The sequence below is a fragment of the Chelonia mydas genome, chromosome 1 (genome assembly GCF_015237465.2).
Source record: "Chelonia mydas isolate rCheMyd1 chromosome 1, rCheMyd1.pri.v2, whole genome shotgun sequence".
In the NCBI taxonomy this organism is placed as follows: domain Eukaryota; kingdom Metazoa; phylum Chordata; order Testudines; family Cheloniidae; genus Chelonia; species Chelonia mydas.
The window spans coordinates 180,202,055-180,217,262 of record NC_057849.1 but is presented as its reverse complement, the minus strand read 5'-3'; the positions used below and the strand labels follow the sequence as shown (position 1 = coordinate 180,217,262).

General features: G+C 41.6%; 1 protein-coding gene across 8 annotated transcripts in view; it reads right to left on the bottom strand.

The window, feature by feature from the left end:
* Nucleotides 1–15,208, bottom strand: part of CADM2 (cell adhesion molecule 2) — a 1,031,723-nt gene that overhangs the window by 237,154 nt on the left and 779,361 nt on the right. For all 8 annotated transcript variants that reach the window (XM_037906100.2, XM_037906084.2, XM_043538395.1 and 5 more), the window contains one exon: nucleotides 14,571–14,720. In XM_037906100.2, the coding sequence (XP_037762028.1) occupies nucleotides 14,571–14,720 (150 nt within the window). The remainder of the gene's footprint in view (nucleotides 1–14,570; nucleotides 14,721–15,208) is intronic.

Below are 15,208 nucleotides of genomic sequence, written 5' to 3'. Positions count from 1 at the left end.
CAGGGGCCAACCAATCATCCAGATATGGGTCCATGTGAACTCTGGCCTTCCAGAGTTCTGCTGCCATCAATGTTATGTGATTTCGTGAGCTACGGCTCACTTCATCGGATGCTGGCAGTATGCATCCGATGAAGTGAGCTGTAGCTCACGAAAGCTTATGCTCAAATAAATTGGTTAGTCTCTAAGGTGCCACAAGTACTCCTTTTCTTTTTTCTTTAAGTTTAGGGCAGTGAACCAGTCATTTTGAGATAGGGAAGGAATAATAGAAGACAGTGTAACTATGCAAAACTTTATCTTTTCCATGTAGTGGTTAGATTTTGAAGGTTTGAAATAGGTCTGAGGCATCCCTTGGATTCTGGAATGAGAAAATATAAAGGGAATAAAATGTCATCCCCCAATGTTGAGGAGGCACTTCTTCTCTGGCTCCTAACTGCATCCGAGGTTGAACTTCTTGAATCAGTTCTGTCTCCTGAGAGTAGTCCCTAAAAAGGAGGGAAAAGAAGAGAATTGCAGGGTATATCCCAGTTCTAGTGTGCTTAACCCCCCCAGTTTGAAGTTATATGGGGCCAAGTCCTAAGGAAATGGGAGAAACTGTTGCCAAAATCTCAGGTATAAAAACCCAGAGACTTTAGAGCACCCTAGAGTCTTTGAAGAGACTAGAGTCTCATCTGTCTTGCTCAAAAATAAAATTAGTGCTATCAAAAGACAAGTCCTCTATCGTTTGTTGCATTTCTACAGGTATGCCTGATGCCTGCAGCCAAGCAGCACGACTCATAGTGGCAGCTCTTGCCATCACTTGAGCCACTGAGTCTGTCTCATCCAAAGCAGCCTCCAGAGAGGACTATAGAATTAAACGGCCTTCATTTATAAAGGCCCTGAACTCCTCCTCAGCACCATCTAGTACCTGGTCTTGAAATTTAGACCCTGAGTCCCAGTTTGTATAGTCATACCTAGTGAGCAACACCTGACAGTTCACAATTCTAAACTGTAAACCCAAAGAAGAAGAATCCTCTCTCCCAAATAAATCATTTTTTGTTTCCTTATTTTTGGAAGTAGATTTAACCCATCCTTGTCTTGACTTCTCATTCACAGCCACCACCACCAAAGACTCTGGCCAGGATGTGAGTGAAGATATTCATGTCCTTGTATCATCACTTGATACTTTTCAGTTCTTTTACCAGTGGGTGCTAAAGACGGGGGTCTGGAAAATAATTTTAGTAGGTTCCAAAATCATCTCATTAATAGGCAGAGCCACCATAGGAGGACCTGATGAATGTAAGATGTCCACTAGTATGGTGAGGATTATCTTGGACTTCATCTCACATAGAAGTGGAGCACAACCACAGAACAGTTTCTCTTTCAACCTACTTCCATAAGAGTTCTTCTACTGAGAGCTATATTTATACAGTGAAGATCATGGAGATACTCCAGAAGAGCTGCGATCTATAGGAATTGCGATCTATAGGAACCCACCTTCAAGTCATCTGATGAATCGACTGCGTGCCAAGGCAGTGCAGTACCTGGTGGAGAGGTAGGCAAAATGGAACTGGAGCAAACATGAAGTGGACTGTACTGATGAAATTATCTGGGGTTTCCCTGCAGATAGTACCAAATGCTTGGCTTGGTGAACAGAAGCACCGTAACAGACAGCATTGAGAGAAAGTCTGTTGGTGGTGGTACTTACGTGTCAGTATCAAAGCAGTTGTCATAGTAAGTACCTGTGTGACTGCCGTGGTAGCAGTTACAGACTCCTCCTTCAGAGGTGAGTGTGGTACTGATGGACACACATGCCTCAGGTGTCATCGGTGCAATCTGCACTAGAGAAGTTGGTGAAGCAGAAGGACAAGGCAATGGAGTCAGTCTCGATGGTACACCATAAGGTGCTGAAGATGAGAACTCTAATTGCTAGAGTGTGGTACCAGAGAGCACCTCTGAGGCTACTCTAGCCTTAGAACTCAACTTTTTATGAGCATCTGACCAGTATCTAGCCCTCTAAGATGACAGCTCATTGTGGCGTGAAGAGGCTAAAGTGCTGGACTTCTTCTGATGCTTACCCAGCACAGGGGATAGAGAGCATAGTCTTCTCTCTGGGGGCTGGTCTACAATAACGCTGTAAGTTGATCTAAAGTTACACAAATTACATAACTGAAGTTGATGTAACTTAGGTTGACCTACAGCAGTGTCTACACCACACTATGTCGACAGGAGACGCTCTCCCATTGACTTAACATGTCTTCACCAGACCTGCTAAATCTACATCATTGCATCAGTCGCAGCACAGCTGATTTAGCCAGTAGTGTACACATGGCTTGGTTCCCTTCATTGTGGGGAAGCCACAAAGTCCAGCAACAGTGGGAAAGTGACATGTCAGAGTTCCTGCAAACTGAACAGCTGGGTATATAGGGGGATGCAATGCTGCCTCCATGTTGAAGCCAAACTTCTCCCAGCTTCTTAGTATAGGTTTAAAATCCTCTGCAAATGGGCACTTATGCCTAACATGTCTCTCACTCAGACACTTCAAGCAACTAGAATGGAATCACTGACTTGCATCAACTTATTGCAACCAGAATAGCATGTGAAGCCTGGAGACTTCAGCATGCCTTGTCTCCAAGCCAAAACACAATGGAAACAAGAAAACCAAATAGAACAGAAAATGAGTACCATTATTTAACTAGAACTTTTTTAAAAAAAATACTATTATATATATATATAAAGTAAGGCAAAAAAGCATGAGGAGCCTGCACTAGCTCAGACAACCAATCATGAATAGTCATAAGGAATTGAAGGGCAGCGCTACCCGTTAGGCTAGCGGCAAGAATGAGAGGAGGGCCCACACACCACCCCAACAGGTACCACTATGGGAAAAACTTCTGTCTCCAGTTCGCTGGTGTGCAGACCCCCCTAAAGTGGAATGAACACGTGCAAGCATGCAAAGACTGTAATATGAATGTAGGCCAGTTTGATAAATATCTCACATTTTTTAAAAATGTCCTTTGCATTTAGTTTGGTAGTCCAATTATACAAGTGTCTAATCATCTGTTTTTGCAGACTGCTTTTCATCCAAAACTTATATATGGAATTCCTGTTCGACTGTTTCAAACTGTGTGATATCTAGCCTTATAAAGATATGCAGTGTGATTTTGCCACATAGGCTTATTTTGTAATGGCTATTTGAAACAAATATAGTTCTCTTTTAACAGGCAGTCCCCAATCATTATGTATATGATTGCTGTGATTACACTGTATTCCACTTCCACTGAGTATATATTTTGAAATTCATGTTTAGTTCATTTGTTTCCAGTACTACAAACCAATCTGTTGTAGAACCTTGCTTGGTGAATTAATTAAACAAACACAAATAACTCTGTTCTGGCATCATGATCAGAGTTTTGTCTTCCTGCTGAATGGTCATGAATGTATTTCATTTATTTATTAAACTGTATTGTACCACACCTCCTGTGCTGGACATCCTTGAAGATGATGTGATTGTCTCCACATATATGGCAAATAAATCTCATCTCTGCCATTTCTTTACCCTTGGATGCTACCTTTGTATCTGAATTTTTAACTGCACATTTCAATTCTTCTACTGCTTCTTAGCACTTTCGTTTGGGAAGCACAGTTTTTACTAGCCCTGTGAACGTCAAGTCAATTTCTCACAGCAATGATTCTTTGGCACAGTAGCTCCTCATACTACAAATAATTCAGTATCCATCCCACCCATCCATTAATTGTTCGGTTCATACGACTGTTTTATTAAGTAGTTATGCAACATAAAGATCAATGGTTTCACCCAGCAGCTACTTTCTCTCAAAGAAAATTGCCTTTCCTAAGTGACATGGTTCACAGTTTTCTTGATTTTTCAAAATATTTGTCTATCAGTCTTCAGTGTCCTTCATGGCCCATTGAAATGCAGTGTTGATCTCCGGTGCCTCTGGGCCTGCCTCCCATGGTAGTTCGCATGATTCTACCCTCTCAAATTTCTCTTCTATACCAATTGTTCTCAGAAAAATTTGCAAGAGTTGCAATGACTTCTTCCACTTCTCTATCAGGGTTCCTTCCAGAATGAAAAATTAATATGGCTTCATTTTCTCTCTTTTTGTGAAAGATTTAATTTACTTCTGACATTGTAATAAAGATACAAGAATTCTGGAAACTGATCAATCATTATCTCCTGGCGCTACCAACATGAGCTGGTCCAGGGGTACCCAAGGTCATTTAAACAAGGGTCAGTATCTGCTGAGTAGGGGCTACTGCAGAGATGGGCAAACTACAGCCCGCAGGCCACATCTGGCCCGTGGGACCATCCTGCCCTGCCCTTGGGCTCCTGGCTGGGGAGGCTAGCCCCCAGCCCCTCTCCTGCAGTCCCCCCTCCCCCACAGCCTCAGCTTGCTGCACCGCCAGCACTCTGGCCTGCCGCTCCTGCCGGGCGGCGAGCTCCTGCTGTTCTGAGCTGCATGGTAAGGGGGCAGGCAGGAGTCCCGGGGGTCAGTCAGGGGACGGGGGGGTTGGATAGGCATGGGAGGGTCTGTCAGAGGGCGGGGGTGTCGACAGGGATTGGGGCAGGGGACAAGGAGTTGGGGGGGAGTTGGATGGGTCGAAGGTTCTGAGGGGGGCAGTCAGGGGGCGGGGGCCAGGCTGTTTGGGAAGGCACAGCCTTCCGTACCCGGCCTTCCATACAGCTCCGCAACCCCAATGTTGCGGGCCAAAAAATTTGCCCACCCCTGGGCTACTGTTACATCTGAGTAAAAAATTAGGCTCAGAATTCAGTTTAATCTTTTACACTTTTCTGAAATCCAAGAAAAACTTTTTACAATCAATATCCACAATATCATCTATTGCATATGTTTGGCATGTAAATTTTAAAAAACAAACAATTAAAATAGCCATGTATTTGCTTTTTCTTGTGATAACTGTCATCCAAAAAGAAAAAAAAATTACTAGTGTACATAAAATGAAGCTAAATGAAGAAGCAATGTTAGCAATATCACCACAACCACTTCTTCACCTCATCGTATTTCAATGAATCAACTTCATTCGCAATATAGCTAGCTGCAGAGCTAGGGGATTTAATTTGTGCAAACACCCATACTTTAACACAAAATAATGCAAACTCTGAGACTTCACTACCATTGCTACAAAATGTTTATTTGCTCCCTTAATATTTCCAAGTATTTCTCACCAGGTCCTGATGAAAGAATAAATGGTAGAAGTGGAAGTAATTCTATGAATTTATTATAATGAAAATACATACTGTTACATATTTCATTTACAAAAAAATATTTTCCTCAAGATATATTTAATAAACCTGCTCTGCTTTACTTCTTATCTTTTAAGCAGTGCACAAAACAAACGATGCTCAATGCCTCAACTGGAGAATCTTAGAGCTAAAAACATTAAAGAGCCTTGTTTCTCAGAAAGTGCTGAGTAACACCCTCTGAAAATCAGGCCCCTTTAAGGGGTCTTAAAGTTGGGCACTCAAATCACTAGTCATTTCTGAAATTCTTGCCCAAACTTATTTAGCCCAACACATCTGACCATGTGCCTCAATGAAGAATGAGAACTGGTCAGACTGAGTGTGTTAACAAATGGCTTCTTGATACAAAGCTGCATGAGATGTCAGCAACTACTGTGACTATGAAACCAAGCGATGAAACCTATGTGAAAAGCTCAAACTCATGAAAGGCGTGTGAACAGTTATCCTAAAACTCTGGAAAAGACCTAAAAATCACTAAACCAAAGTACTGCTTTACAATGCACACTGAAAACTTCCAACTCTGAACTCTTCACTGTTCAAGGTTAACAGCTAAAGTTGTCTGGGTTTGGGAAAAATAAAACAAAACCCATTGACCTAAACCCCTGCAATAAAAATAGTAGCTTTCTATAAACTAAAAATTATAAAACCCACACAATGCAAGGTGGTGGTCTGCTGTGGACACTGGTACATCTTCACTTCGTTGGTGTTATTTTGTGTCTTTCTGTGCTACATCCTCCCCCCACACTTTATTTTCCACACTGAGTTATGGGTGTAATGAGTGACAATTATACTATTTAACATAACTACTGCAAATCCTTGGAGATGTTTTCATGCGGCTGATAGTGGGACTACATACTCCAAAGGCAGCATTTTTGGAATATAGACATGTCCTGGGCCTACCCTCATCCCACAGAGGCTGATTATGCAAGGCCCCCATTGAGGGGAAGCAAATAGTGAAACAAATGTCAGTTGAAATACCTGTGGGTGTTTCTATAGGTTCACATGTGGCATTGTGCCTATCTGCATTCTCCACCGCAGAATGCTTCCAGGAGCTGCTGCAAGTGCAGTGCCCAGTCATAACTACATTTAATGCAGCAGCATCTTTGAAAGCTTTGGGATCCTCTGGTGATACATAACTCCCTAAGTGCCAACTACTGTTATATGCGACATAAAAAAAGGTCACCTAAGGAAACATCTTCTCCGTCTTAAGGATGAATAATCCTGAAGTTGAAATTTGTTCACTAATGTGTTACTAAGGCATCAAAGTGCTATTATTTGATGACAGCGTAAGAGAGAATGTACCCAACAATGATTAGCATCAGACACAACTCTTGTCAAAGAGTTGGCATGTCAGTTCATGGCAAACTAATTATGATCAGTGTCAACAGAAGCGCACATTTTATTATCAACAGACATGCCAGATCCTTGTCAAAGTAAAGAGCATATATTTCCTGCAGTTTAGTTTGGCAGACTGAACAAAAACACTGAGGTATGCTAGCCAGATACCAGTCTCTTCCTTTTTTAAATAATCTGAGTGCATCATTTACTAAACTGATGAGATCAAACAACCTTGGCATCAACTAGCCATCATTTGGTTGTACAGTACATGTGGGCTTCACCCGTTTCAAGATTCCTCTCTACCTAAGCTGTCACCCCCACCAAAATAAGGATAAAATATTACTCTAAAAAGAAGGCTGAAAGATAAAGGAAGGATCTGTGTTAAATCTTTTGTTATCAAACATCTCTATCTTTCTATGGCACAGCACTTTCCTTATACCTCTCTGTTTATTGTCCATCTTTCATTGTTTAAGACAGGGGTTCTCAACATTTTTCTTTCAGAGGCCCTCCTGCCCCCAACATGCAATTAAAACTCTATGGCCCACCTGTGTCACAACCTGTTTTTCTGCATATAAAAGCCAGGTCCGACGTTAAGGGATAGGAAGCAGGGCAGTTGCTCAGGCCCCACGTCATAGGGGGCACTGCAAAGCTAAGTTGCCTACAGGCTTCAACTTCAGACTTGGGTGGTGGGGCTCAGGGCACCAGGCTGCAGTTCCTTGCTGTGGGACTTTAGCTTTCTGCCCTGGGCCCTAGAGAGTTTAATGCCTGCCATGCTTGGTGGCCCCCTTGAAACCTGCTCACAGCCCCCCAGGGAGCCCCAGACTCCTGGTTGAGAACCACTGATTTAAGAAATGCAGATGAAAATAATTTTTAATGACCCCCTCCCCCCATGTATATTCATTTAAAAAAAAAATCAATCACATTTCTGCCAGTCCTGCATTGTTGTGTGTTGTGCTTCTTCAAAAGGCAGCTATATAATTCAGGATACTTGTGTGCATAAAGTGATACCGAGGTTTCTATGTTAATTATTCATTTTAATTGAAAATTGTGTAGGTGAAAAAAATCTCTGTTCATGTGCAGCATGTAATTTCCATCCGCTTCCTAAGAATTTTAACTTGCACACAGTGAGTTGTGAATTCATATTTTCTTAGAATATATGCTCTTCTGCAGCCAAAAGTGAAGATGTACTAGTAAAGACCGTCTTCTTTAACAGATAGCTGTTCCCTGCAGTGGTTCTGTACAACTTTGCCCAATGAAAAGTTAGCTAAGTGCTTACTGGTAAAATGAGAGTGTTTTCTACTTTCATTTTCACACTAACTTCAAATTAAGGAAGATTAAGAGGAATTAATGAACAAATGACTATATGTGGTTTATCAGCCAATGCTTGGAGGAAGGGAGAGCCAGGAAGTAGGGGTAGTGAGAGGGAAGCAGCAAAATTATTCTGGCCATATTTACATTTGGTTTCCCTAGGAAGACAAGGCCTAAGAGCACTGAAGGAGTAGCACTGATGATGATCTCTCCCTGACCTGAAACTATGGTGCCAAGTCTAAACTAGGATAATAGGTTATGTTTTAAAGCATGTTAGTTCACACCTTTTAACTAACATGGATTTCACTAGCTGTCAAGTCCTGTTTAAAAACAGGTAAAGTTATGTGTTAAAAAAATTAGCTGGTCCTGGTCATAGAATCATAGAATATTAGGGTTGGAAGAGACCTCAGGAGGTCATCTAGTCCAACTCCCTGCTCAAAGCGGGACCAACCCCAACTAAATCATCCCAGCCAAGGCTTTGTCAAGCCAAGCCTTAAACACCTAAGGATGGAGATTCCACCACCTCCCTAGGTAACCCCTTCCAGTGCTTCACCACCTTCCTAGTGAAATAGTGTTTTCTAATAACCAACCTAGACCTCCCCCACTGCAACTTGAGACAATTGCTTCTTGTTCTGTCATCTAGCACCACTGAGAACAGCCGAGCTCCATCCTCTCTGGAACCCCCCCTTCAGGTAGTTGAAGGCTGCTATCAAATCCCCCCTCACTCTTCTCTTCTGCAGACTAAATGACCCCAGTTCCCTCAGCCTCGCCTGGAAGTCCTGTGCCCCATCCCCCTAATCATTTTTGTTGCCTTCCGCTGGACTCTCCAATTTGTCCACATCCTTTCTGTAGCGGGGGGACCAAACTGGATGCAATACTCCAGGTGTGGCCTCACCAGTGCCGAATAGAGGGGAATAATCACTTCCCTTGATCTGCTGGCAGTGCTCCTACTAATGCAGCCCAATATGCCGTTGGCCTTCTTGGCAACAAAGGCACACTGCTGACTCATATCCAACTTCTCGTCCACTGTAATCCCCAGGTCCTTTTCTGCAGAACTGCTGCATAGCCAGTTGATCCCCAGCCTGTCGCGGTGCATAGGATTCTTCCTTCCTAAGTGCAGGACTCTGCACTTGTCCCCGTTGAACCTCATCAGATTTCTTTTGGACCCTTCTTTCTCTGGACCCTATCCCTACCCTCCAGCGTATCTACCTCTCCCCCCAGCTTAGTGTCATCTGCGAACTTGCTGAAGGTGCAATTCATCCCATCATCCAGATAATTAATAAAGATGTAGAACAAAACTGGCCCCAGGACCAACCCCAAGGACACTCCGCTTGATACCGGCTGCCAACTAGACATCAAGCTGTTGATCACTACCCGCTGAGCCTGACAATCTAGCCAGCTTTCTATCCACCTAATAGTCCATTCATCTAATCCATATTTCTATAACTTGCTGTCAAGAATACGGGAGACCGTATCAAAAGCTTTGCTAAAGTCAAGATATATCACATCCATCACTTTCCCCATCCACCCTAGCACCGGATCAGTTTTCCTAATCTAGATATGTCTTACAGTTTTTAGGGCATAAGGAAGGAAAAGGCTCATGGGGCCTTCCCCCTACTGAGTACTCTTTGAGTATCTATATTGGGTCAATCACACTCTAGTCTCAAATTTGTAACAAATATTTTATCTAATCCAAGCCATGAGACTCTAAAAACAAAAACCTAACTGATATATTCATTTACATACACTAAACAGATTAAAATATTTCATTGTTTTTCCTGAAACAAATCTATTCATAATTTTCTATCCCTTTAAAGGTTATATAAGCACACCATCAACCATCTCAAGCTAAAAATATTACTTGTGTAACTCATTTTATTCATAAATATTTAATCAGTTGAGTTTAAAGCATCCTTGAACACAAAAATCTTCCTGTGCATCAACTATATATATGCAACTGAATATAGGGAGAATACCAACTAAAAATATTAATGGACTGTATTTGCTTTTACTTCAGGGTAATTTGGGGTGTGGGTTAAGTTTTGATATGTATCTATGATGGGAAAAGGAAAATGTGATTAATTTCTTTGGTGTTTCTGGTTGCAAACAATGAATAAGTTATAATTCATAGATGAGTAAATAATAATGTGACTTTTTTATTGAACCTGCTATCTAAGAACCTTGGACAATTTTACCAACATGAGTTATTTACATCTCACAAACCCATGTGAGGAAGGTATCCATTATTAGTCCCATTTTTCAGATGGAAAAATGAAGACATCTGTTATGTGACTTGACCAAAGACACAGGAGAGAGGGGTACAAGGAGAATTCAAGTTAAAAGCAGAATCCCAGTCTCTAATATTTTTCCATGTTTTATTTATAGGCATATAACATGTAGGCAGTAGCACCATATCTAAATTATTCTAGAATGAGAGAGACTCGGGCAGAGAAGACCAACTTTAATGATATGTCCAGATTTGAAGAGACAACTGCACGAAAACTAATTACCAGCATTTCTTTGAGATCAAACTGCCTGTTTATTCAATCAAAGTTTGGAAGTCTCCCAGTGCTCGTCTAATTGACCACTTATTTTGTTGAAAGCTGGTGTGTAAATCTACCGCACAATAGCCTGCCACACACTAACTCTCCATGTGGACCCTGCTGCTGCACACTGAACATTTTCCAGTCAGTTTTGTCTATCACACTTTGAAATTGGAGTAGATTAAAGCACACTAGGGAACATTCAGTGTGTCAGTGGAACCCACAGGGTTACTTAGTAAGCAACACAGTAATGTGCAGTAGATTCACCCCAGCTTGCTGCCAACTAAGCTTTTATTTACACAAGCACTGAATAATAGTACCATTAGATGAATCCAATAATGTTACCCACAGCCAACCCTAGCCATTTGGGTGCCCAAGGGTCTGGGAGGCAGGAGCTGTGGGGGGGGGGCACTTTGAGGGCCCCCACAGGCCCAGAGTGGCCCTGGGGCTTAGCAGGGGGCCAGGAGCATCTCCTCCCATCCAGTCCCATTGTCCTAACCAAGTAGGTAATGCTTCTTCTCAAATACCTCACTGATTTAGTTCACAAAAATAGACTATATTTACATTAAACGTGTCCTTTTTTATCATCAGAAATTGTCTTTGGATGAGACAGTCTGGCTCTAAGTCCTTCTGTACCACCATCCTGTAGTTCTATTTTTTGCAAACATTAGGGCCTCCATGAAGAACAGCATCGTGGAGAGGGCATTTCAGACCTCCTCATCCATGGGTAACTTTTCTACTTCTGGAACATGTGCTATTGCATACCGTCTATGTCAGCTTACTCTCTTGCTGCTGTACACACCAGCCACGTATTTGATATTCATCTGGCCCCCATCCATGATAGTACCGGAGCATCTTCTAAGAATTTAAAAATAGGAACAACAGTGGCACTCTTCCTTCCAACCAACAGAAGAAATAGCTTGATTAGTTTGTGGGTGGGTGTGGCATGGTGGTGCATAATTACTGGTGGAAGGTTAAGTGAAGGGCATGTATTATTTTAATTTAATTCTGAATGTGGAAGGGTCTGTGGTCATTCTGATCTCTTGTGGGACTGAGCTTTCAGATCCAACTCCTATAAGAGTTGTCTGTCTCCACCTATTCTTTTTCACTGATTTTATGGGTCTGATAAACACACCTGTACCAGGAGGTTTACATGGCTATGAAGGGAGAGCAGAGGTGAAAGTAAGCCAGTATGCCCCGGTTTGGCGTACCGGCAAGAGCCGGTGCGCCGTACCGGGGTGGATCGGCTTCCCCAGGTGCAATTTAAAGGGCCTGCAGCTCCCAGCAGTGGCTGGAGCCCCTGGCCCTTTAAATTGCTGCCAGAGCCCTACTGCCGGAGCCCTGGGGTAGCAATGGTGGGGCTGGGGTAGAGATTTAAAGGGTTTGGGGCTGTAGCAGCGGCCGAGCCCTGGGCCCTTTAAATCATCCCAGGAGCCCCGCCACCGCTTCCCCGGGGACGATTTAAAGGGCCCGGGACAGTAGTGGCAGCCGGAGCCCCGTCCCCGGAGCCCTGCTGCCGAAGCCCCGGGGACGATTTAAAGGGCCCAGGGCTCCGGCCGCCGCTACGACCCAGGGCCCTTTAAACTGTTGCCAGAGCCCCCGGCTGCCGCTGTTACCCTGGGGAAGGGGAAGGAAGCACTTGTTGGTACAGGGTGGGCCAGGGCTGGCTGTGACCCCCCCAGCCCCGCCCATTCCCGTACCAGCCCCAGCCCAGCCCCGTACCGGTAAGTCCCTAGACTTACTTTCACCCCTGAGGCAGAGAGATGTGTCATGCAGCTAGGGCCAAAACCAGTGGAGAACTCTGAATGTCTGGGCACTGGAATCAATGGTTGAAGCAGATCTACTGCACCTAAGAGTAAGCTCTCTTTGCCAAATGGGCACAAATGATGTGCCTGTAAGAAGAGAGGGCCCTGACTCAGACTTCTGCTTCAATACTGGTCTCAGGATGGACTTAATGCTGTTTCTGAGGGACTTAAAGCTGTCTAAACTTTCAGAGCTAGAGTTCCATCCTAGCAATACAAGACCCAAAGGGAAAAATCTTGTAAAGGAAGTATCTTTCCTTTAGGCATAAGTGGAAGCACACATAGAGCTGCTGATTAAAGCTGTGAAACCATTATTTGAGTTGGATGAAGTGGGGAGAGAGAGTGGCAATGACTTCTGCATGGCATTTCATCCTGCTGCTCACTTCCCCCAGCAGTATAGTCAAAGATGGGATTGTCACATGAACTTATAAAATTTAAAATTACTGAATATGCATGATTTAAGGACCAGGCATACTTCTGGATCATTTTAGCAGTTTTCCTGTGTAACAGACGCATAGTAATTCCTCTGCAAATAAATCTGCACATATTCCTCAAAGTCTAAGGACAGAGCTGAAAGTTCAATGAAAACTGCAGTTTTTAAAGTTTTCTTTAGCCTCCTAGGTCTTCTGTAGAGAATATATATTGTTCATAAATACTTACTATGCAACAAGCCATTCATAAATGTTATTGCTGCACTTTATTATAAGAGACATATTACTATTGTCAGTGAATAGTGATAAATCTAGTTCATGCAGCAAATTTAATTCATACCAGAACAGATTCATACATGAAATTAACCTGGGGTTTTTTTATTCCTAGAATCTTTTTAGCATCTTTTAAAACATCATTCATATGTATAGAAGTTCTAGATATTGGGTTTCGCCTACAAAAGAGCTCAGACCCATTACTTTTGCTTATGTGGGTATTCCTTATTTATACAAAATCAGTGGGATTACTCACATGAGTAAGGGTTGCAGGATTCGGTTTTAGGAATATTAATACATGGCATACCTTCATTATGTATCTTTAATCCAACGTTCATAACATACCTGAGACTTCAAGGAAATTGCAAATCCCTTGATAACACATTAGGAAAATAGTTACACAAAGGAAAAAGGAACCATTTCAGTATCTTAATTAGATTCTGTTTTGCCTATTATATTAGTAGCAATGGAACTTATTCAGTTTGAAAACATTTTGATTGCAGATTCTGTAGATATAATACAACTGCTTTTCAAATCTGCTTTTAATCAAGCACACAGTTCCACACAAAACCTGCTCTTCAAGCTTGATCCCGCAAGATGCTAAGCACCTTTAACATCATACAGCAAAACACTTAATCAGTGCTTAACTTTAAGCTCCTGAGTACTCCCATTTGCTGGATATGGGCCAGAGTGCCCAGCATCTTGCAGAACTGAGTCCTCACTAAAGGATTAAATATAAACTCCATCAAGCTTCACTACTACTGGAGCCAAAATCAAGGTTATTGCAGTTCTGAAGCCAAATAGAGATTTTATGAAGTGTAGCTCTGTTAATGCTCACATGTTTTTATGTATGAAATCTAAAAGGCATTCCCTTGTTAACATTTTACCTCAAAAGATACATTTCTGGGCTTATTCAGGTCAGATGGATGCACAAATCTTGGGAGCAAACCCTATTAAACAAGCAATATTTGTCTTATGAAAAAGAATAGAAATTGTTCCTATTTTTTTCATCTGGGTAGACCATCATCACAACTTATGAATCGTGTAATTAGTAAAGCTCAGACAGCAAATATAAGTGAACTAATTGATTAGTTGTTTGGCTGAATAACCATGTGATGGTAACTGCACACTAATTGTTTAAAAACTAAAACAAAATCCAGTAAACTTGAGCCAAATACTATCTATCCTTCCACCAGCTACCATAGACAAGATATGGCGCTTACAAGCTACTACATCCCGCCCCCCCCCCCAAACAGCCCTCCTTAACCCGCCTTCAAAATATATCTGAACAAAGATTTCCAGTTCAATTTGCAAAAATCATGAAAAATGTTGTTTTTCCTCCCACCATTTAATGTAGGCAATGAAAATCATATAAGAAATCAAGATATACAGTACAAAAATAACTTCAAAGAGTTAGAAACAAACTCTGTATATTTAATCAAAAATTATAAGTTAAGTACTCTTTAGAGTTTATGCCTAGCAAACGGATATTTAATATTTAATATTTAACATAAATACAGTTCTATATTAAAACAGTTTGGGAATAAATGAATGATCTGTCTCATTTAAGATTTGTTATCATAAAATATTTCAAAATTATTAAAGAAAATATATTCACCTTTCTTGTCATCGAAGTACAGAGTTTGTTGAGCTGGATTTGACCACTGGAGGGAGGTGTTATCATTTTGATCAACCCTGCAGGTCAAATTTGCTGTTCCCCCTTCAACAACTGTAACATTCTGTGTGAGTGGAAACTGCCCTTGGCTGCCTGAAGGGGATTAAAGAAAACAAACAAAAAAATCCTGATTACATGAAAGTTATAGAACAGAATTTATTACATTAACTTCTCACAGCCTGCAGTCTGAATTTGATGTAATAGTCTTACCAAAGGGAGGAGGGGAGAAAAAAAAAAGATATATCAGAAATATGTTTTGTATCAGAGAGTTAGCCAGGTTAAATTTAGGAGATGCAGATTATTTAATATTCATTATCTTCTAGGCAGTAGCCTACAATCCTTATCCCTCCCTATTCAGGCACACAAACCAAAAACCATGTCCACAGATGCTTCATTATATATGGTTCTTATTTTGAAGAACATGGTTAAATGTACCTAAAAATCTAGACTATTTATAACATCTGCTAAAAGCAGAAAATATTAAAAACAAAAAAAACAAACTATGAAACTCTCAAAATCAACATGAATTTTTTTTTTTAAGCCAGAAAGATAGGGTATCTCACACATTTTTTTGATAATTT